Source organism: Chionomys nivalis, chromosome 1 (assembly GCF_950005125.1).
Source record: "Chionomys nivalis chromosome 1, mChiNiv1.1, whole genome shotgun sequence".
Taxonomy (NCBI): domain Eukaryota; kingdom Metazoa; phylum Chordata; class Mammalia; order Rodentia; family Cricetidae; genus Chionomys; species Chionomys nivalis.
In genome coordinates, this window is record NC_080086.1 from 50,066,340 (window position 1) to 50,087,897 (window position 21,558).

The window sequence follows — 21,558 nt, forward strand, 5'->3', positions numbered from 1 at the left end:
TATTTGCCTACAGCCTGATGTTATGGAGGCATTTTCTTAATTAAGGTTTCTTCCTCTCAAATGACTTTAGCTTGTGTCAAGTTGACATAGAACTAGCCAGTGCAATACTAGATTTGGGCTGTGCTAGTTCCTCCAAGTAAGAGGAATGAGAGGGAAGGAAGCCCAAGAGAATACATGAGGGAAGAGTGAGATTAGTGGGAAAGGCATTTGAGAGAGTAAGGATCACAGAGGAACTAAAGAGAATGATTGAGATGAATAAAGAAAAAAGACAGAAGACAGATTCTAACACTTGTAAGAAAACAGAGAAAAATGACACAGGGTAAATCAAAAGGAAGCACAGTTCTTGAGAGTGGACACCAACAAGGCACCTGGATTCTGATCCTGTTGAACCTCTCTCAGTCCACTTTTCCTTGGAATTTGTAGTGTGGGTTAGAGGATTGTTGCTCTGTCAATGAGCAAACTATTCAAAGAAGGGATCAAGAAGGGGAGCAGAAGGAGGGGACTAGTGGTCCGTTTTTTGTCACTTCAGGTGAAAACTTGAGGAAACCTCGGAGAATCGGACGATGTAAGTAGCTGTGGCTACTGCAGAACCTGCTCCTACTTGCTGAGTGCTGGCAACTTGATCTTGGATAACTTAATGCTATCGTAGCAGCATCTGAGGAGGCTGGACTAATATTATCTTTCTTTTATAGTAGATGTTTCTGAAATATATAGAAACTTTGTAGTTTTCCTAAGGTCGTGCAATTGGGAAATGCCTGCACAGTGTATTCGAATACACTTTGTTGATTTGAATAACTGAGGTGATTAAAATAATTTCTAAGCCTCTCCATAGGCCCTTAGTGAGTCTACAGTAAATTCGTGTTCTGGTTAGTCCACAAATTTCTCGGTTAGTTTTCCTGTTCTTCCAAAAATTCTGTCAGTCGAAGTCTAATAGGCCTGGCTTCAGGGCATCCTTTCTCTTTCTAGTTAATTTGAAAACTCCGCCTCACCAGAGAAAGCGTCCCGTCTCCAAGGAGACCGGCGCGGGAGGGACTTCCGGCCCCACGCGCACCCACTTCCGCCTCTTGCCGGAAGCGCTGAGGCAGACGGCGTGGGCCTGGCGCTGGGGAACCTGGCGCGTGCGTAGCTGGCCCGTGGTGGCTCCAGGCGCGCGGCGATGCTGACCCCCGCGTTCGAGCTGAGCCAGGACCGCGACTTCCTTACGGTCGCCATCCGCGTGCCGCACGCGCGCGCCTCCGAGTTCGACGTGTACTTCGAGGGGGTGGACTTCAAGTTCTACGCCAAGCCCTACTTTCTGAGGCGAGTTCCCGCCGCCTGCGCCCTGCGTTTACTCGGGAACCCGCGCTCGGGGGGCTCTCGCCGCTGCCTCGGCGGCTTTTCCCTGGCGCGCGGTCTCCCGCGCTATCGCCTCCTTCCTCACCTGCCCATCTCACCACCGGGCACGGGGGCACCCATCCAGTGTCTGTCCTGTCGCCCTCGGTCCTTCCTGTCTTGTGCTGTTCTTTCGCTGCACGCCCACGCTTCTCCCCCGCGCGGTGACTTCCCCGCAGGGTCGGCCTTTTGACACACGCCGGCACGCTTTCCGTGTCCGCCTCCTAGCGGACCGCCCTCTGCTCCCTGCGGTTCTCAGGTTCCCTTCGCATCCGTTTAGCAGATTTCTGCCTGACTGCCAAGAGAGGCGAGTAGTAGTTAGCACTTGCCCGTCTGGATTTTTCCCCGTGTTGAACCAAAACGGTAGTGGCAGCTTACACTGGGGCGACCTTTGATGTAGTAGGTACTCAGCGTCTTACGTGCTCGCGCGTGCGTCACCTTAATTTTGATAGCCATACTTTGACTTAGGCAGTACTGTGAGCCCCCTTGTGCGGTGGATGCTGTTAGTCTTCTTAAACTTGTTCATCCGTTTTTCAGCTGAGCATTCCGCTCCGCTGCAGTCAAGCTGGTTTCTTCATGGCTCTTGACTCTTATCTAACCACTAAGATATTAATTAGTATGTCAACTTGAAAATCGAGTAGGTCACTTCCAACTTAGGAACTGTGGATAGTAATGAACCATGTAGAAACTATTTTCCCTATACCTATAAACCTTGGATGTTATTTTATTTATAAATTAAAGTTAAAATAAAGCAGAATAAACATAACTGCGTTTAATAACTAAGGTTTATTATGAAGTTCTCTCCCCCACCCCCGTCTGTTTGGTAGCTAAAGTATTCAAATGGAAAGATGTGTCATCTTTGATTCTTACTTTCTTAGCTGAAGGAATGTAAGTTATTTAGCTTTTAAAATGTGAAAGATATCTGAAAAATTGCCGTTCAAATGGTTGATAGATTTTGTTTGTTTTTGTTTTTCTTTTTTGTTTTTCTTTTTTTTTTTTTTTTTTTGGTTTTTCGAGACAGGGTTTCTCTGTGGTTTTGGAGCCTGTCCTGGAACTAGCTCTTGTAGACCAGGCTGGTCTCGAACTCACAGAGATCCGCCTGCCTCTGCCTCCCAAGTGCTGGGATTAAAGGCGTGCGCCACCACCGCCCGGCTTGTTTTTGTTTTTCGAAACAGGATTTCTCTGTCCCTAGCTGTCCTGGAAATAGATTTGTAGACCAGGCTGGCCTCAGACAGAAGCCTGCTGGGATTAAAGGCCCGCACCACCAACCTGGTGGTGGTTGATAGATTTTGTTGGCTAAATATATACTGTGTTTGGTGATCACTTACCTTGTGTTAAATCTGCAGATTAACACTTCCTGGAAGGATTGTGGAAAATGGAAGTGAGCAGGGGTCCTATGATGTGGATAAAGGTATGGCCTTTGGGGTTTTGGATAGGTTTTTCTATGTTTTTTATATGTGTGTATGCTGATGTTGCTAAAATTCTTTCCCCAAGAGACGCCATCTACCTCTCCTAAGGTCTCACTGATAAACTAGGTGTGATTCCACCGAAGTTCCCTGGGGGAACCATTGAGTTTACTAGGTGTACAGAGGAGTGGGTATGGGGTTATGGGCAGGAACATAGATAGCTAGCTGAAGTAGGCACAGTAGAAGTCTCCAAGGCTTCCCCAGGGCTGCAGAGCTAATTCCCTCCCTTTATCCTATGCTCTAGCCCCTCCTCCAAGACCACATGTAGTTGGGACAGAATTGTTTCATACACTGGTTGTGGGGTGGGGGCTGGAGTGGTGGATGACTATCAGGTGAGGGTCCCATGACACCCCCCACTCCTTCCTCCTGTGAGGCAAGGTACAGTAGTCCACAGGCTCAGCTTTGATGGCGGTTTGTGAGCAGGCCTTCCAGAACTGGAGATGGTGGCAGTCTGACCCGGAGCATAGTACTACACAACAGTATATGTAGGTGTAGATGGGCATGTTGGGAGGCGCTTGTGGATGTGTGTGTGGGGGGGCAGGGGTTCATGTGTGCGGATGTGCAAGTGGAAGCCAAAGAACAACCTCTGATGTCATCCGGAGGAAAGCTTTTTAGACAGGGTTTCTCACTTGCTTGTTGCTTATTGACAGGCTGGGCAGTGAGCCACTGAATACTCCTGTCTGCTCCCCAGCTCCAGGATTACAAACATGCCCCACTACTCCTTATGTTTTGTCTGGGTTCTGGGAACCAAACGCAGGTCCTCCTGCCTGTATGGCAAGTGCTTTACTCACTGAGCCGTAGGCCCAGCCCCAGCCAGGGTTTTGTGGATTCCTACATAGCCACACAGCAGTAACCTTAAAGATGCCACGGAGACATTGCCATATGCTACATAACTCTTTCTTTAATGTGTAGTGCCTGTTATCTGGATTTGGGGCAGTTAGCAGTTTTATGTCTTTTAAAATAGTTTTAAGAATCTTTAAATTTGAATCAAACGTTCTAGTTCCATTTTCAGGAATTGTTTCTACATTTGGGACATGTGTAGAAGTAAACATCAACATGAAATGATTGATTTTAAAATATGAAGGATTTATGAGCTTTTGGATGGAATTTTTCTTTTATAGTTCTCAAACTTGGATTTTAACTACAGGCAGTTGAGAAATTATCCATGGAAGAAATTTAAAGAGGAATTGAATTTTCTTTTTGTGATTGATAAGTCTCCATTTTAGCTAGCCACAAAACCTGTTTATTTTACTCTTCTACAAGCTATTGTCTTTTCCTTTGTCACTGGATTTGGGGTAAGAGTCGCTTGTGGAGCCAGCAGAGTAGCTCGGTAGGTAAAGGTGCTTGTCTAGTAAACCTGGCATCCTGAGTTTGGTTTCCAGAACCCATGAAAATGTAAAGGAGAAAACTGACTCCACAGAGCTCTGTTCCGAATGCCACACCTAAATCATAGCCCAACTCCCCTCAACACACACATAGGCACGTACAATAATAATAAATTTTTTTAGTTCAAAAAGAGTAATTTATATACACTTGTATAATTTATTCAGTAACTATTGACCAGTGAAGTAGGGTAAAGGAGGGAAAATGAGACTGAGAAACTTAGGATCAAATTCCCACCCATAATGCAGTATAACTGTTGTGATATTGATGTATAAGGAAGCTGCCATCCTAGATTGTGGATCTATCTTTAGTTGCCAATAAGTTGCATATAACAATGATATTATTAAACTTTATTGCTGGAGAGATAGCTCAGCTACTAAGTGCATACATATGCTGCTTTTGCACAGGATCTAAGTTTCTGGTTTGTGGTACACAGAGGCTTACAGTTACCTGGAAGTTCAGCTCCAGGGAATCTGACACCCTCTTGTGGCTCTCATTGGCACTTGTACTCGCATGTATATATTAAAAACGTAAAACTGTAAAGTTCTTAGAGCTGAGGAGTTGTATATGTGTGAGCCTTTGGGTTGAGTTGCATTTGGTTTATTGGGTTGCTAAAAGAGGTAAAATGTTTAAAACAGTAGACTGGAAATAGGGTCACACACTTGTAATCCTGGTGCCCAGGAGCCTAAGGTAGGAACATAATATCTTGTGAATTTGAGGCTAGCCAGGGCCCCAGAGCAAGGCTGTCTCAAGGAAAAAAAAATCTCTTGAGTTAATAAATTATTAAATTGCAATTACTTTAGTGTAGTTTGAAAGCCACTGCTGTTCTTTGGATTAGCTATTCTAATTCCCTCCTAGTCCAAAAGTGTATCTCATAAATAACTGTTGCTTGGTGCTGTTGCCTCCCCAGGCCCCTGAATTTTAGAAACTCTTTGTTTTGATGTTTTGACTAGGTTAAGATGGTACGAGGTAACACCAATGCATTCTGTGCTTTGGATACATTGATTTCTGATCGCCGTGACAACTTTGGAAAAGTCCTTCTTAAGACTTTTTTTAAATCTTGATTTATAGTCACTAAATCTATAATAAGGGCCAAATTTTGGAACCCCTTGAGGAATTATGCTTTTTAAGTTTAAATTGTTAGATATTTTTAAAAATATGTTACCGCCATGTTTATTGGTATATATTCATTGCAGAAGGTGTTAAGCTTTATGAGAACAGTTTCTTTCAAGTATATCGTATATTTTAACCATGTTCATCACCCCAAGGTTTTTCCTTTCTCCCTTCTCTCCCTTTTCTTCTCCTGTTAGTGTCCTTGCCCCAAGTTTTCCTCTACTTTCATGTCTCATACACAAGGGCATACCCATTCTCAAACACACATACACACATGCCCGCATGTGCTCACAACCACACCCACAGAGATGTGTGTGTGTGTTATTGTCTGTCTGTCTGTCTGGTTTATGCATCTATAAAAAGACACTTTGGTCCACAAATGAGACAAAACATATTTGTCCTTCTGTGTCTGGCTTATGTCACTTAATATGATCTTTGTTTTTTGTAAATGACATCATTTTTTTAAATGAATGAGTAAAAGTCTGTTGTGTAGATACACATTTTCTTTGTTTATCTGTTGATGGGCACCTAGACTGAGTCTGTCACTTGGTTGTGGTGAATGTGCTGCAGGAAATTTAGATATTCAGGTGTCTGTGGTGTGATGACTTGGACTCCTTAGGGTATATACCTAGGAGTGGTATCTGGGTGGTATGGTGATTCTAGTTTTAGTATTCTGGAGGGCATCCTTATTCTGAGGTGCTAAGATTATTTTACATTCTCACCAGTAGTGCATAAGGCATCACTTCTCTGCATCTTTGCCACCATTTGCTGTTGTGTTTTCTTTGTAAGAGCCATTCTGACTGAGCTGAGATGGAATCTCAGTGTACTTTTAATTTGCATTTCCTTCTTGGCTAAGGATGCTGAGCATTTTTTCCATATGTTTATTTGCCATTTGGTTAGGTTGCTTGGTTTTTTTTCTTTGTGTATTTATGTCTGTAAGTATGGTTTGTGTTGTGGAATATTATAACTATGTAAAGATGTGTTACATTATCGCTTCTCGGCCTTTTGGCTAAGATCAAGTGAAGATGTGTTACATTTGTTATTGTATGTTGTAGAATACTACTTTAACTATGTAAAGATGTGTTATGTTTGTTTATGCTGCGTTTGTTCAATTATGTAAAGATGTGTTGCTGTTTTACTTTGCCTGCCTAAGGCACCTGATTGGTCTAATAAAAAGCTGAAGGGCCAATAGCTAGGCAGTAGAGGGATAGTAGGGCTGGTGAGCAGAGAGAATAACTGGGAGGAGGAATCTAGGCTGGAGAGAAGAGAGAACAAGGGAGGTGCCTAGGACCTGCTGGCCAGGTATCCCCCAGCCAGGGAGCCACACAAGAAGCAGAAACAGTAGGGCAAATAGAAAGAGAGGTTAAAGGCCCTAGGGCAAAATGTAGATGAAGGGAACAGGTTAGTTTAAGTTATAAGAGCTAATGGGATAAGCAAACGATAAGGCCAAACATTCATAACTATTAAGTCTCCATGTTTTGATTTGGGAGGTGGTTGGTGACCCAAAAGAAAGCCTGCTACAGGCTTGTACCTGTGTATGTGTTCATGTGTGTTGTAGGAGGCTGCTTGTTCGTTCCCGGCTGCTCAGACGCAAAATAACCACACAAAAACTATTAATTAAATCACTGCTTGGCCCATTAGCTCTAGCTTCTTATTGGCTAACTCTTACATCTTAATTTAACCCATTTCTATTATTTTATATTTTACCATGAGGCTCCTGTCCTACCAGCAGAGTTCCAACTGGCAACTCGTCTTTACCCTCTGGTGGCCACATGGTGTCTCCTGACTCCGCCTTCTTTCTCCCAGCAGTTAGTCCCCCCCCCCAGCTCTGTTCTGCCCTGCTATTGGCCCAAAGCAGTTTCTTTATTAATCAGTGGTAATCACAGCATACAGAGGGGAGTCCACATCACATGTGTATATGTGCATGTGGATATAGATCAGAGGTTGACTTAAGGTGTCTTTACAGTCCACCTTATTTTTGAGACAAGGTCTTTCCCTGAACCTGGAACTTGCTGCTTCAGCTTGGCTAGCAGCCCAGGGTTCTTCCTGTCTCCACTTCTCTAGCACTGGGATTATAGCTGTTTGCTGTTGTACTCAGTTTATTGTATATGTGCTGGAGATTCAAACTTAGATTCTTATGGTTGTGTGAGAAACAATACCTAAACGGGGTCATTTTTCCAGTCTGAGTATTTTGTGTTTGAGTTCTTTATATTAATTCTCTTCAGATGTATAGTTAAAATTTTTTCCTCATATAATTATATATTATTCCTACTTGCATTTCTCTTATATATATTTACTGAAGTCTTTGAATTATTTTAATCTGTCTAAATATAAAACAATTTCTCTTAAAGGAATTTTTACCATTCGATTGCCCAAGGAAACTCCTGGCCAGCATTTTGAGGGGCTGAACATGTTAACTGCTCTTCTGGCGCCAAGAAAATCCAGGTCTGCCAAACCACTTGTGGAAGAAATAGGTATGTTTACTGTAGTTGGGAGGAGATGAAGATAAGTAGGAATATTTGTAATATTTTGTTTTTCTAGGAGAAGAGACTTGGGGCCAGAAAATTAGAGGAAAAAAGTTCAAGAGAAGAAAAAGGAAAGGTTAAAGTTACTGTGAAAATAGCTTATCTGGTATCACAATTACAAGTCATAACCAGTAGTGGACCAGTAGACTAGTCACATTTTTCTTTACCAATTAAAACATCTTGCTAGAAGTAAATAGTTGGAAACATTTTATAATATGAACACCTGCTAGGTCACAAACTATAGTGTTTATTTCCAATATCCTGGACTCCCACCCATGCTCTTCCCAGGCTTTGTCCCCTCTTCTTTCCTAGACCACCAGTGCCTTCTCCTTGGCCTGATTGTGAGTTGCATGCACAATTATTCTTAGAGTGTGTTCCTTTTTGTCTGGCTTCTTACTCTACGTTCTCATGAGGCATATCTATGTTACAGCAGAGGCATATATATATATCTTCAACATGATTTTGTGAGTTTCTCTATATCTCCTCCTGTTGGTGCACTTTTACGGTGGCTCTGCTTTTTGGCCATCACGAGCAGTGGGGCTGTGGATATTCTTGTCTGTGCCTTTGGTGCACAATGGGAGGCCTTTTCCCCGTGGTGGTGACAGCGGCTTCCTGCTCTCATTGTACCTAGACACCTCAGGACTTAAAGGAAAAAATTAATGTTGAACACATTTAGGTTCTTCTGAAGTTTCTGAGGAAGGAGCTGACGATGAGGATGCAGACTTTGACTGGGAAATTGAGCAGACTCCCTATGAAGAGGTCTCAGAAAGCGCTTTGCAATCACAGTGTCACTACGGATTTGGAAACCTGCGAGCAGGTGTGGTTCAGCGGTTACAGGTATGCTGTCCTGGAAGACAATGGCACACAGCGTTTTCAACTTCATTTCTGCTCACCCAGGGCATTTTTAAGGTGACATAGTTAGTGCCTGTAGCAAGCAGGGTCACACAGCTGTCCATTTTTCCTTGTCCAGCCTGCTGCTATCCTTATGGTTCTGGATGGGAACAATCTAGAACAAATACAAACAGCCACTCTCTCCTAGTGTTTCTGTACAGCCTCAAGGAAGCATGATACACCTAAGGATGGAGAGCAAGTACTAGGGTGTGACACAGCTTCTGTTTCACATGTGCGGGAGACAGGATTTCCTGATGAGGACCAGCCTGGGAGCTTTTTGTTTAGTTTTTCTTGTTCTTATTTTAAATTTGGGGGCTGAATGTATGTATATGTGAGTGTATGTATGTATATACATGTATGTAATGTACATTTGTGTCTATGTGTGTATGTTTGTGTACCACAAATTCACCTGGTATCCGTAGAGGATATATGTACATACACACACACACATACACAATGGATGTAGATAAATAGATAGAGATATTGATGTAGATATAGTTCGGGTTCTCTTTAAGTTTGTAATCCCTCTACTTCAGTCTGTCGTGGGATTACAGGCATGCTCCTCCTTTAGATTGTGTTTTGGTAAGATTTTTAAGTTCTTAGTACACAGTAGATATTGTATTCTGCTTATTCTTGGTGTAGATCAAATGTAAACTCTCAGGAAATAAGGTGTATCTGAGTCTGTCAAGAAAAACCAGGGAGTCTCTATTCTGGTTGTAATTGTGCCTCTGTTTAGATTTGGGATACTGTGATGATTGCTGGCCACAAGTAACTTATTCTGTCTTGGTAAAACGGGAATGATTTTAAAAATGTCATGAAATACTAAAAACTTAAGAGAAAATTCTGGAAAGTGTTGGGCATTATAAAGACTCCTGCCCTTAAAACATTGAAGTTACTCTCACGATTCCTGCAAGAGAATAAAATTGGCATTTACCCTGTAGCAAATAACCCAAATAAACGTGTGTGTAAAAGCTTGGGCACTTTTCTGCCATACATGGCGTGCCCTCTGCTGCTCTGGTCTCTTGTTTTCATGGTGATCTCTGAGGTACTTAGAATAGAGCAGGCTTCATGCAGCTCTGGCAGAAATCAAAGTGCGTGGGCTTCAGTTGTTTGGCCAACAGCTAATTTGTGATCATTTGATTTGGGACTGGCCTGTCCAGAGCTACAAATGAAGGCTAGTACGTGCCGTACAGGCTGAGTCCAGAATCTTCATTCAGGTTAACAGTGCCCCAGATTGTTGGTAGGGAAGACTCCTTTGAGGTTGTTGCTTACTTGCTTTGGTGTTTGGAGACAATCTTACTATGTAGCTGGCCTTGAACCTAGACTCCTCTTGCCTCAGCTTTCCAAATGTACAAAGTGTGACCACTTTGAAGGGATTCTTGCTTAGAGGATACAACAGAACCATAGTTTAGATGAGGCCAAGTCCGTTTTAGGTTAAAAGTTTTTATATTTATTGAAAAGATTTTTAAAGCTATTTAGGTTGCTTTTAAGCAAACATTGTCATGAAATACTTTTTGTTTTTTGATATGGGGTCTTAGGTATCCTAAACTGTCCTGGAACTCACTAAGTTGCTGAGCTTGGCCTTAAATTTCTGATTCTCCTGCCTCCCCTACTTAAGCCTTGGGAGCACAGATACATAACATGGCACCTAGATTTTATTGTAAAAAGTAGTATTTTGAAACATAAAAGTTATATATATTCTTGGGAATAACATGGTATTTCAGGGCATGTATGTAGGTAGTACTCTGTGTCTGTCTGAATGGTGAAACTAAAGCATCAGACACCTATATACCTGCCACTCAGACTAGAAATGGAAGTATTGGTGTAGTTAGGATGCCCTGTCCATCCCTTTATGATTACATCTTTTCTTTCTCAATCAGAAATACTGTTTTTTTTATTTAGATTAACTATCTAAAATTGCTAAGCTCTTTTTCAAACATTAATAGCATGAACATTGTTTTCCTAAAACTCACTTTAGAAAGAGAAGGGCGCTCGAGTGAGTGGACTGGAGGGTTTTATAATGTGTGTGGTGTCCTGCTAGCAGTAGTGGCTTGCCACCCCGTGCACAGAGCACTGAAATTCCAGACGCTCTCAGACTTCCAGTTTCCACATGCGTTTAATTTGGCACCAAAACCTTATCTGAAACCACATAGTTTTGTTCTAGTTTCTCTCTCTCTTTTTCTTTTTTTTTTTTTTTTTTGAGACAAGTTCTCACTTTGTAAGTCAGGCTTGCCTTCAACTTTTGGTAATCCTCCTGTCTCAGTCTTACCACACCCAGCTGATCCTCCCAATATGTTTTATTTAATTTTAAAATTTATTATTGTGTTTGTGTATATATGTGTATGATTTATGCATGTGAGTGCAGGTACGTTTGTGTTATAACATGTATATGGAGATCAGAGGATAGTTTTCAGAATTCATTTTTTTTCTCTATACTGTGGGTTCTAGGGATCATACTCAGGTTATCAGGCTAACACAGTTTCTGTTGCTGTGGTAAAATAAAGAAAAAGTTTATTTGAACTTATGGTTCTAGAGGGAGGGTCTCTGATGGTAGGCAGGGCATGGCATGGTGGCAGGAACAGGAGGCAGGCTATTCACAGTTCCTTCTACACACAGGAAGCAGAGAGAGGGAGCTAGAAGTGGGAAGAGGCTATACACTCTCTCGAAGTTTCTTCTTACAAGGTTTCACATCTTTAAAGACCCGTAACCTGTTCATACAGAGTTCTAGTTGTTGACCAAGTGTTGATATGTCTGAGCCTATGGGAGACTTTTGCCATTCAAACCACCACACACAGCAAGTGATTTTTACCAACGGAGCCATCTCTCCAGCCCCTAGAAGGTTTTTTTTTTGGTTTTTTTTCGAGACAGGGTTTCTCTGTGGCTTTGGAGCCTGTCCTGGAACTAGCTCTTGTAGACCAGGCTGGTCTCGAACTCACAGAGATCCACCTGCCTCTGCCTCCCGAGTGCTGGGATTAAAGGTGTGTGCCACCATCGCCCGGCCCCTAGTACGTTTTAAAAGCTATTTTAAGCCATACTTAGTGTGTGGGTCTGAATTATTACTGTGAAGTAGTAATGTGCTTGAATAGCGAGTGCTACCACAGCCTTCTAACACACTGTTCTCGAACACCTTTGTAATTCAGAGTTCCAAACCTGAAGCCAACAAGTTGGGATTTATGTGGATCTGTCTGCTTCTCAGGGCATCTTTACTATTGTGTCTGCACTTTTTACCAGGAGACAGATCCAGTAAAAAGCTTTAAAGAAAATGGGATTTTCTGCACGAATTAAATTTGAGGGATATGGTGCTCTTCATAATATTAAGAATTAATCAGACTTTCAAAAATCATAGTAAGGTTTATATGTTTTATCAGATGAGTTTACAGCTGCTGTTTGTGATGGTCACATCGAGTGGCTAAAATGTGACCATGTAACATAAACAGTGCTGTCCTCTTTCTTTTAGTGAAGAAGCTATAGTGCGCCTAGAAAAGGTTACCACACAGTAAGAGGATTCAGAACATTTGTCTCAAAATATAATTAAAAAAATGACTTTTCTAATACTGTGTTTTCTTACAATTTTAGTTTCTATAATTTCTGTGTTTGGATCAAGACCCACACAAAACATTTGTTCACTACTTGTATTTTGCCAGTATTTCCTTATTTTTTTTTTTTTAAATGAAAATAGCCGGGTGGTGGTGGCGCACGCCTTTAATCCCAGCACTTGGGAGGCAGAGGCAGGCGGATCTCTGTGAGTTCGAGACCAGCCTGGTCTACAAGAGCTAGTTCCAGGACAGGCTCCAAAACCACAGAGAAACCCTGTCTCGAAAAACCAAAAAAAAAAAAAGAAAATAGTTTTGTTTTCTCTGATGATGAAAGCAGTGTTCTCGTTAAAAAATGTAACCCAAAGAAAAAATGTCTTCAGTGAATAATTTAACTCTTTACAGGAAGAATAATCCTGTCTTCCTTTAAACAGGTTCGCAGCTTCTCTGTTTTATCTGATAATAAAAATACTATTGCTGAAGCAAATTCTCTCCCCACCCCTGCTTCCCATGTACATACACACACCCGATTTCTTGCCTTTTTTGAAATCTCTGCCAGCCACCAGGGCGCCTTTGGAAAACTGCCCTGGCTGCTCAGAGTCAGGGCTGCACAACAAGCTGTTGGCACTGGTGGCTGCCAGAAGCCGCAGCCCTGGAGTCTCTGGGCGCCATCCCAGTCAGCCGTCTCCTGAGACGGCCTTGTTGCAGGATGCCAGGCCTTCTGGCCCTTGCTTTCCTTTGACTACTTCAGGGACCTGAGGTCTTTGTCTCCAGGAGACACACTGGCCAGATGCATACACAGTGCATTTTCTTTCCAGATTGGGTCCTGTTTGATCTGTGATTTAAGTGTATACAAGCCTGGCTTAAATCCTCCGTGACCTTTTCCTGGCAGCGTTCATCTTCAGATCACTTGGGACTAGTGACCACAGCAATTCTAAATGAGAGAAAGAGGAATTCTTTTCTTTCTGCTGAAGTTCATTCTCTTTTCTTCCTTTCCTTGAGTTGATTGATGCCTCAGACTTTTCTTTTGTAGTGCTAAGGATTGAATCCAGGACCACATGCATTCTAAGCAAGTGCTCTACCTCCAAGCTGTGCCTCTAACCATGCCTAACTTTGTGCCCGGCCATTTTAGTTTCTTATTAGGGTCCAGTTTGAGCAAGGCCATGGTATATGTATGTGCATAGAACAGTGCAGATGGGGTGGCCCAGCTGGAAATAGTCACATGGTGTAATCTCTCTGCTCATTGCTGTGGTGGCCTTGAGTCAGTAGACTAGCGGGGAGCAGAGCTGGGGCTGGAAAGAGTTGCTTTTTTTCCAGTTCATCCCATGAAGTTGGGGACTTTATATGTATACTCATTACTGGATCTTTATTCCAGCAACCAGACCAGTCCACAGCCTCTGCACTATGCACTCAGTAGTGATTTCTTTCTGACTGCCAAACACACTGTTCTAGTTAGGGTTACGATTGCTGTAATGAAACACCATCACCAAAAGCAAGTTGGGGAGGAAAGGGTTTATTTGGCTTACACTTCCACTGAAGGAAACCGAGACAGAAACTCAAATAGGGTAGAGACCTGGAGGCAGGAACTGATGCAGAGGCCGTGGAGGAGTGCTGCTTACTAGTTTGCTCCTCATGGCTTCTAAACCTGCTTATAGAACCCAGAGATGGCACCACCCATAAGAGCTGGGCCTTCCATTATCAGCAACTAAGAAAATGTCCTACTGGCTTTTCTACAGCCTGATCTTCTGGAGACATTTTCTCAACTGAGACTCCATTTCTCTGATAACTATAGTTTATGATAGCTGGGCAGTGGTGGTACATGCCTTTAATCTTGGCAGAAGCAGACATATCTCTGAATTCGAGACCAGGGTGGTCTACAGAGTTAGTTCCAGGATAGACAAGGCTACACAGAGAAACCTTGTCTTGAGATATCAAAACCCAAAACTATAGTTTGTGTTAAGCTAACATAAATTAGCCACTACACACTGAAAAAGAAGGTAGACTAGACCCCTCCCCATGAAACATTCTATGGAGAAGATGGACAGTCATTGTTGTAATAAGGAGCGGCGGGGCTGCGTCCCCGGCACCCGGCCGCCCGCATGGCTTATGCCCCAAAATAATTACACGGAAACTGTATTCTTTTAATCACTGCCTGGCCCATTACTTCCAACCTCTTATTGGCTAGCTCTTACATATTGATCTAACCCATTTCTAATATTCTGTGTAGCACCATTAGCTGGCTTACCAGGAAAGATCTTAACCTGCGTCTGTCTGGAGTGGGAGAATCATGGCGACTCCCTGACTCGGCTTCTTTCTCCCAGCATTCTGTCTGTTCACTCCACCCACCTAAGGGCTGGCCTATAAATGGGCCAAGGCAGTTTCTTTATTAAATGAAAGTAACTCCTCCATCATTTCCCCTTTTTCTGTTTAAACAAAAAAGAAAGGCTTTCACTTTAACATAGTAAGATTACATATAGCAAAACAGTTATCAAGCAAGACTTACAGTTATACTATTTATATCTATTTTATCATAACTAAGGAAAACTATAACTATCTATCCATTCTTCAACTCCATCAAAGACTCCAGAAGGATATAATATTACCTAAGTAAACAAGAAGTAAAATACTTCAAACTCTAGAAATGACAGAGACATCACGCTGCCTGGACAGTCATCCAAAGTTTCTCTGTACCATTGGGGCATCTGTCTTCAGCCTACAGGCCCATAGTATCCAGCAGACATTTTCATCAAGCAGGAAATTCCAAAGACAGTTCAGTCACTTTTTGCTGTGTCCTGCAGAATGTCTTGCAGACTCTTTCATGAGTCAGGAACCCCGAAAGACCATCTCACCTTTAGGCAAGTTCAGCAGTCCTCTCTCTGCGGGTTCTTTGTGTCCAGTTTATGCATCAGTCCAGGCAAGAGCAGTTTCTTGCCCAAATGGCTATCAAACTCCTTAAGGAGCCTCTTCGGTGCCCATCTTCCTCTTGAAGTAGATTGGTGCTGCCAGGAGCAGACGTGTCTCATTATCATGAAAAGCCCTAAGTTATTAAAACATTTTAAATGCCATGTTCTGTAGTCTTTGAAAGATATGAAGAATGCCTATCTAATTGAAATATATCTCTATATATCTAGAAAATCTAACTAACATGACTACAAGCTTGACTATTATTGATGATTATCCATTAACAACCTATATTTCCTATTTTACATTACATTTTTAAATGAACTACATAATCACAATACCTTAATCAAGATCAGAAATACATAAACATATAACAAAATTGACCTTAAAATCCATACCAATGCAAATTATTCATATCTATATCATATCCCCCTTTAAATGTAAAAGAACATTTATAAACAATATTTGGGAATATGGGCGCAGTTTTTTCTCTCCAAACTGCTTCCTGCTGAATGGGGGCGTCGTTAATTAGGTATTTCATGGTATAACCTGTGTGCCAGGGTCATCTCAGTCGGCAGTTGAGTGAAGTAATTTTCTGAAGGTGTTCACAGCAACCTTTCAGGAGGGCGTGGTCTATCATACCATATTGGTATAGCCGCAATCCACAGAGTCTCATCCTCTGTGAAAACAAAAGAAGACCCTCTCCAAAGCATCATATCCTTAGACCCATATTCTGAAATCATAATACCCTTATATCCATTCTGGTTTAGCTTGGCAGCCCATATAATGAAATGTCTCTCTGCACTTAGCTCCTTTACAGTCAAAAATTTCAAAGAAAACACAATAATACAAAGAATCCAGACTCTCTGTGAATTTTCCATTTTTACGTGGCTTATTTTTCTTTATTTCTTTTAATCTATAACTATCTGTACTCTGTCTCTTTAAGGACTTTATCCTTTTTTTAAAACATTAACTTTATTCTTTATATATATTTTTTTCTCTCTCTCAAGCCTACGTACATTCATCCAATAGTGTCTGAATCAGTTATATTGTGAATCTGTAATTTTTTTACTATCCAGGAGCACTTTGTTTTGTGCTTTTAAATCGCTAAGCGCTTAAGAATCTAAGCTGTGACATTCCTAGGTCAAAAACAGGTACTGCTTGCTTGCCCCGCCCAGTCCAACATGGCGGAGCCGCTCGTGCCTCTGATCCTTGCACATTGCACCAGTAGCATGATGGAGCTGCTTGTGCCTCTGAGCCGCAGCACAAAATGACTTCCTTTTAGGCACACAGTGAGTCTAGTTGCCATCAAACAAATCGTAGCACTTTACTCCAAATGCTCCATTCAAAAGCTCTGTCTCCCGCAGGAGCCAGACAGAGATTGCAATGGCGGCACAGCGCAGAAAGCCGGCATTTTAAAACAGCCAGTTTTTTCCTGCTGCTGAGTCAGGACAATTTCTTTGCAGCACGCAACCAACAAACAGCAAAAAGCTGTCTTAAATTCTCTCTCTCTCCTTTTTAAGCCCTCTCAGGTTTTACGTGGAGTTCATTAGCACGTTGGGTGCCACTCTGTTGTTAATAGGAGCGGCAGGGCTGCTTCCCCGCCGCCACCCGGCTAGCTTTACCCGAAATAATTACACGGAAACTGTATTCTTTTGAACACTGCCTGGCCCATTAGTTCCAGCCTCTTATTGGCTAGCTCTTACATATTGATCTAACCCATTTCTAATATTCTGTGTAGTACCACGAGTTGGCTTACCAGGAAAGATCTTAACCTGCGTCTGTCTGGAGTGGGAGAATCATGGTGACTCCCTGACTCGGCTTCTTTCTCCCAGCATTCTGTCTGTTTACTCCACCCACCTAAGGGCTGGCCTATAAATGGGCCAAGGCAGTTTCTTTATTAAATGAAAGTAACTCCTCCATCAAGTCATCATGTAGACAGTAAATAGGCTAATGGCAATAGTAGCAGGTGGAAGAAAATGGTGGTATATGAGCCTGGGGACCGTTTTGATGAGGATGCCCAGAGGAGGCCCGTTGGAGGATGGGACATGCATGGAGTTATGATGACAAGGGCACTGTAGATGCAGAGGGTCAGAGTGGAGACAGATGTATATGTCCTCTAGTGCACTTGGCCAGAGGAAAAAGCTGGCATTGGTTTGAAAGGCAATCTGGGCTTGTGATGTAGAGCAAGGAATCTGGGTTCTGAGAGTCCGTTTACCTTCTGAAACACAGAGTTTTCTGTCGGCCCTCACAGATTATAGCCCATTTGTGACCTTAAGTCTGTCCAGGTGCAATAATTAGTTGTTCTCCCCTCTCCCCTTCCCACACACTCACTTTAATTACTGCCAACGAGTAAGGAAACTGAAGGGGAGGAAGGATTTGTGTTCTCAGTAGAAGCCAGTGAGTAACAGGGAACATCCATGGAATGGAGACAGAGAGAACAGGGAATCTGACATTAGTGAGTGTGTTTAGACCTGTATTATATTGTTTAATATTAATAGTAGATGTGGCTCCAAATGCCATTCCTTTCCCCAAGAAGAGCAAAACGATGTCATGTGATTACTTGTCCTGTGAAGGTTTACATTACATGGCAGAAGAACTTGGCAGCTGTGATTAAAGATGCTATCGACATGGATTTTGTATGTGGGCCCCTCTAATCACAGAGGGAGGAGATGAGGCCATGTGATGAGCTGAGGGAGGGATGATGCCATGCTGTGGATTCATTGTCCTGCCTCCCCTCCCAAGGTTTTTGTCCACATGTGCCCTAGCCTCCAAGGAGGGAAGAAGAGCCGATGCTGTGCTGCTGGGGAGAAAGTGTTCTGGTGAATTCAGCTGTAGAGATTGCAAGTTTTTCCCATGGAAACTTCGCTGCATGCTTGTTGAGCTTATTGCATCATGACTGTTCTGTTTCAATTTATTATGAATTGCATAAACTTGAGGGCTGCCCTGAGACTCTTAACTACTGTTTATAATAGGATTTCTGTAGGGAAATGCATTCCAAGTCTGCAAGAAGTAAACTGCAAAGGAACTTTGGAATGTAAATTTTATGTTTGTGGACAGCCATTAGTCTGGTTGTTGCCTCAAATGTTGGTATTTGAAAGTATTAAGATATTCTAGTTGATCCAGTACCTTCCAGAAAGGTCACTGGATTCCTTCGTTAATATTTGAATTTACTTCGGTTAAGACCTACATGCTTTGTGGTAAGAAAGGAAGAGTTTATTTTAGTTTTAGACTTTATAGATATTTATTTATTTGGTGTGAGTATGTGTGCTTGTACCTGTTTACATGCATGGTTTTCAGGAGGAGGTCAGAGGAAGGACAGTTTTTGGGTCAGTTCTTCCACCATGAGGGTCTGGGGGATTGAACTCAGTCAGATTACCCACTGAGCCATTTCTCTGGCCCCAGAACTCTTTTTTTGTTGTTTGTTTGGAAATTATGGTTGTGTAGGGAGACTGGTTGTGATGTCTCCCCATAGTCTAGTTTTAGTAATCTTGCATTCTGACCATCAACTTTAAAGTATGCTTATATCACTGTTTTGTTTCTTTCTTTCTTTCTTTCTTTCTTTCTTTCTTTCTTTCTTTCTTTCTTTCTTTTTTCTTTTTTCTTTTTTTTAGATGACATAAAAAAGTGAAGGGATTTGCTCAGTATCCTCGGACTACTGACTTGTCTCTATTTTCTTTTTGTGTATGTGATTCCCTTTACTGCTGTTCTTTCCATTTACAAGTCTTTTGGGACAGTTCACATGCACAGCTCTCCCGGGTTACCGCTTGGTTGCGTTCCGCTTGCATCCTGTATGTTCCTTCCAGTTCTGTGCTTACCTGGAGGTGATAGATGTGCGAGTAGACACAGAAGAAAGCCACAATTTGGGGAGTATTTTGGATTGTGTGAGGTTTCTTCACTTTACAATTCCTACGTGTGTCTGTTCTGTAGAATTCTGCTTGGGAAACATGCTGCATGTTCACATATGCACATCTTGGCTTAGATTTTTAAACTTTCAAGTGGAAAATCAAAGACCCGAATTACTCATAAAAATCCTTAATTTTTTTTTTTTTTAATTTGTGCCTGTGGGAATGGAGGTCAGAGGCCAGCTTCATGGAGTTGATCTTCTTCATCTATTGCTATGTGGTTTCCAAGAACTGAACTCAGGTGGTCAGGTCTGCATGGCAAGCATATTTACAAAGTAGACAGTACAGGGTTTCTTTCTTTGAGCTAGACAGTGGGAAGAAAGCCAAGTCTCTGTAGATGTTGGATACTCACACCCTCCTGTCTTTGGGAACTTTCAGATCTCTGGGGCTAAGAAGGGAAATGAAGGAGAATTAAACGTTCTTACATGTTTGTAAGAGTGTGTTCAGTTCTGCTTCGTGGTTCTTACATGTTTGTAAGAGTGTGTTCACTTCTGCTTCGTGGTTCTTACATGTTTGTAAGAGTGTGTTCAATTCTGCTTCGTGGTTCTTACATGCTTGTAAGAGTGTATTCACTTCTGCTTCGTGGTTAAATTTTTTTTTTTTTTTTTTTTTCTGAGACAGGGTTTCTCTGTAGCTTTGGAGCCTGTCCTGGAACTAGCTCTTGTAGACCAGGCTGGCCTCGAACTCACAGAGATCCGCTTGCCTCTGCCTCCCAAGTGCTTGGATTAAAGGCGTGCGCCACCACCACCCCGCTTTGGTTTAAAATTTTCAACTAACTAAATATGTGCGTATATGCTTGTGTGTGTGCGCACACACACATGCACCTGCTACAGCATGGTGGAAGTTGTATGCCCCAGGATGTCTGTAGAGTCATGATGACAACTTCTTGGAGTTTTCTTCCCTTCTATTTGTAGGTTCTAGGGATCAGGTGGTCAGGCTTGGTGGCAAGCGCCATCATCCTTTGTGTTAAATGTTAATAAAATATCACTATAAATAGATTCAAACATTTATGGCTTTTTATTTGTTTGTTTGATTTTACTTTTTGTATTTTGCAACAAGATCTCATTGTGTAGCTCTGGCTGGCTTGGGACTTTCTATTATAATAGACTGGCCTCGAACTCAGATCTGCCCAACTCTGCCTACCAAGTGCTGGGAGCAAAGGCATGCTCTACACCTGTTTGTTAGATCTGAATTTAAATATTACAAGCTGTTTCATACTTTAGGGATAGTAATCAGGCAGATTCTTCCATGCTTTGATGTTCCTCCTCCCTTCTCCCAGTTTGGTTTTATATATAATATATATTGTGAGACAGGATTTCTCAGTAACAGTCCTGGTTGTCCTATAACTCTCTTTGTAGACCAGGCTTTAAACTCATAGAGATACCCCTGCCTCTGCCTCTCCAATTGCTAATATTTAAAGCATGCACCTCCATGCCTGGCTTATTTATTTATTTTTATGTGCATTGATGTTTTGCCTCTGTGTCAGTGTGGGGGTACCAGATTCCCTGGAACTGGAGTTACAGATAGTTGTGATCTGGGTGCTAGGAATTGAACCTGAGACCTTTGGAAAAGCTGCAAGAGCTCTTAACCTGAGCCATCTCTCCACCCCAACTCCTCATTTGACTTTTAAATGCTAAAGATTGGAGATAGTGCTCTTTCTTGTTCTGTTGATTTTAGGATGAACTGAGCGAGGTTATTGATATTAAGGATCCAGATTTCACTCCTGTGACTGAACGAAGGCAGAAACGCCTAGCTGCTGAGCTGGCCAAATTTGACCCGGATCATTATCTGTGAGTATTAACTTCTGTGGCAGTTAAATAGGTATTTAACTCTTTATTTTTTTTTTCAGAATCTGTGAGTATATGTATGTGTTTGTGTAGTTATGTGTGCATGTGCACATGGAAGCCAAACATGACAGTGGGTGACTTCTTCAGTCATTCTGCTTTATCTCCAGAGACAGGGTCTCACTGAATCCAGAGCTCACCCATTCAGCTAGGCTGGCCCATCAGGCCTGGCCAGTTAGCTCCAAGAATCCACCCATCTCTGTCTTCCCTGCACTGGGCTATAGTGCTGGAAAGTGCTAGGGATCTGAACTCAGGTCCTTGTGTTTGCATGGCAAGCACTCTACTACTAAGTGAGGAATCTGCCCGGCCCCTCAGTGTCCCAGACATACGTGCTTTAGATCCTGGAATTAGTGAAGGCACTAACCCTAATTCACGTTTCACCTAACCTGTATTTGTGGGGCCTTTGTAAACTTACTACTTAGTTTATACTAGCAAGGGAGCACTCTTAATACTCTTTTGTGGTTTCCTTACCAGACTTCAACACATCAAACTCATAAGAGTGTTTGCTTGTACTTCTTACAGGTAGAATTTTTGTCATAGTTATTTGTATATGTGAATGAATATGTCTTGATTTCCATAAGAATCCAGGTCTACATGTGCTATATTTCTTTCTAGTCTGGGATCTT

At 42.2% G+C, this 21,558-nt stretch overlaps 1 protein-coding gene across 1 annotated transcript in view; it reads left to right on the top strand.

Annotated features, from left to right (window-relative positions):
• The first annotated feature begins 1,082 nt into the window (after positions 1 to 1,082).
• Positions 1,083 to 21,558, top strand: part of Shq1 (SHQ1, H/ACA ribonucleoprotein assembly factor) — a 121,404-nt gene continuing 100,928 nt past the window's right edge. The window contains exons 1-5 of the mRNA XM_057769482.1: positions 1,083 to 1,299; positions 2,718 to 2,782; positions 7,685 to 7,807; positions 8,535 to 8,695; positions 20,766 to 20,878. Of these exons, the coding sequence (XP_057625465.1) occupies positions 1,157 to 1,299; positions 2,718 to 2,782; positions 7,685 to 7,807; positions 8,535 to 8,695; positions 20,766 to 20,878 (605 nt within the window). The 5' untranslated portion in view covers positions 1,083 to 1,156. The remainder of the gene's footprint in view (positions 1,300 to 2,717; positions 2,783 to 7,684; positions 7,808 to 8,534; positions 8,696 to 20,765; positions 20,879 to 21,558) is intronic.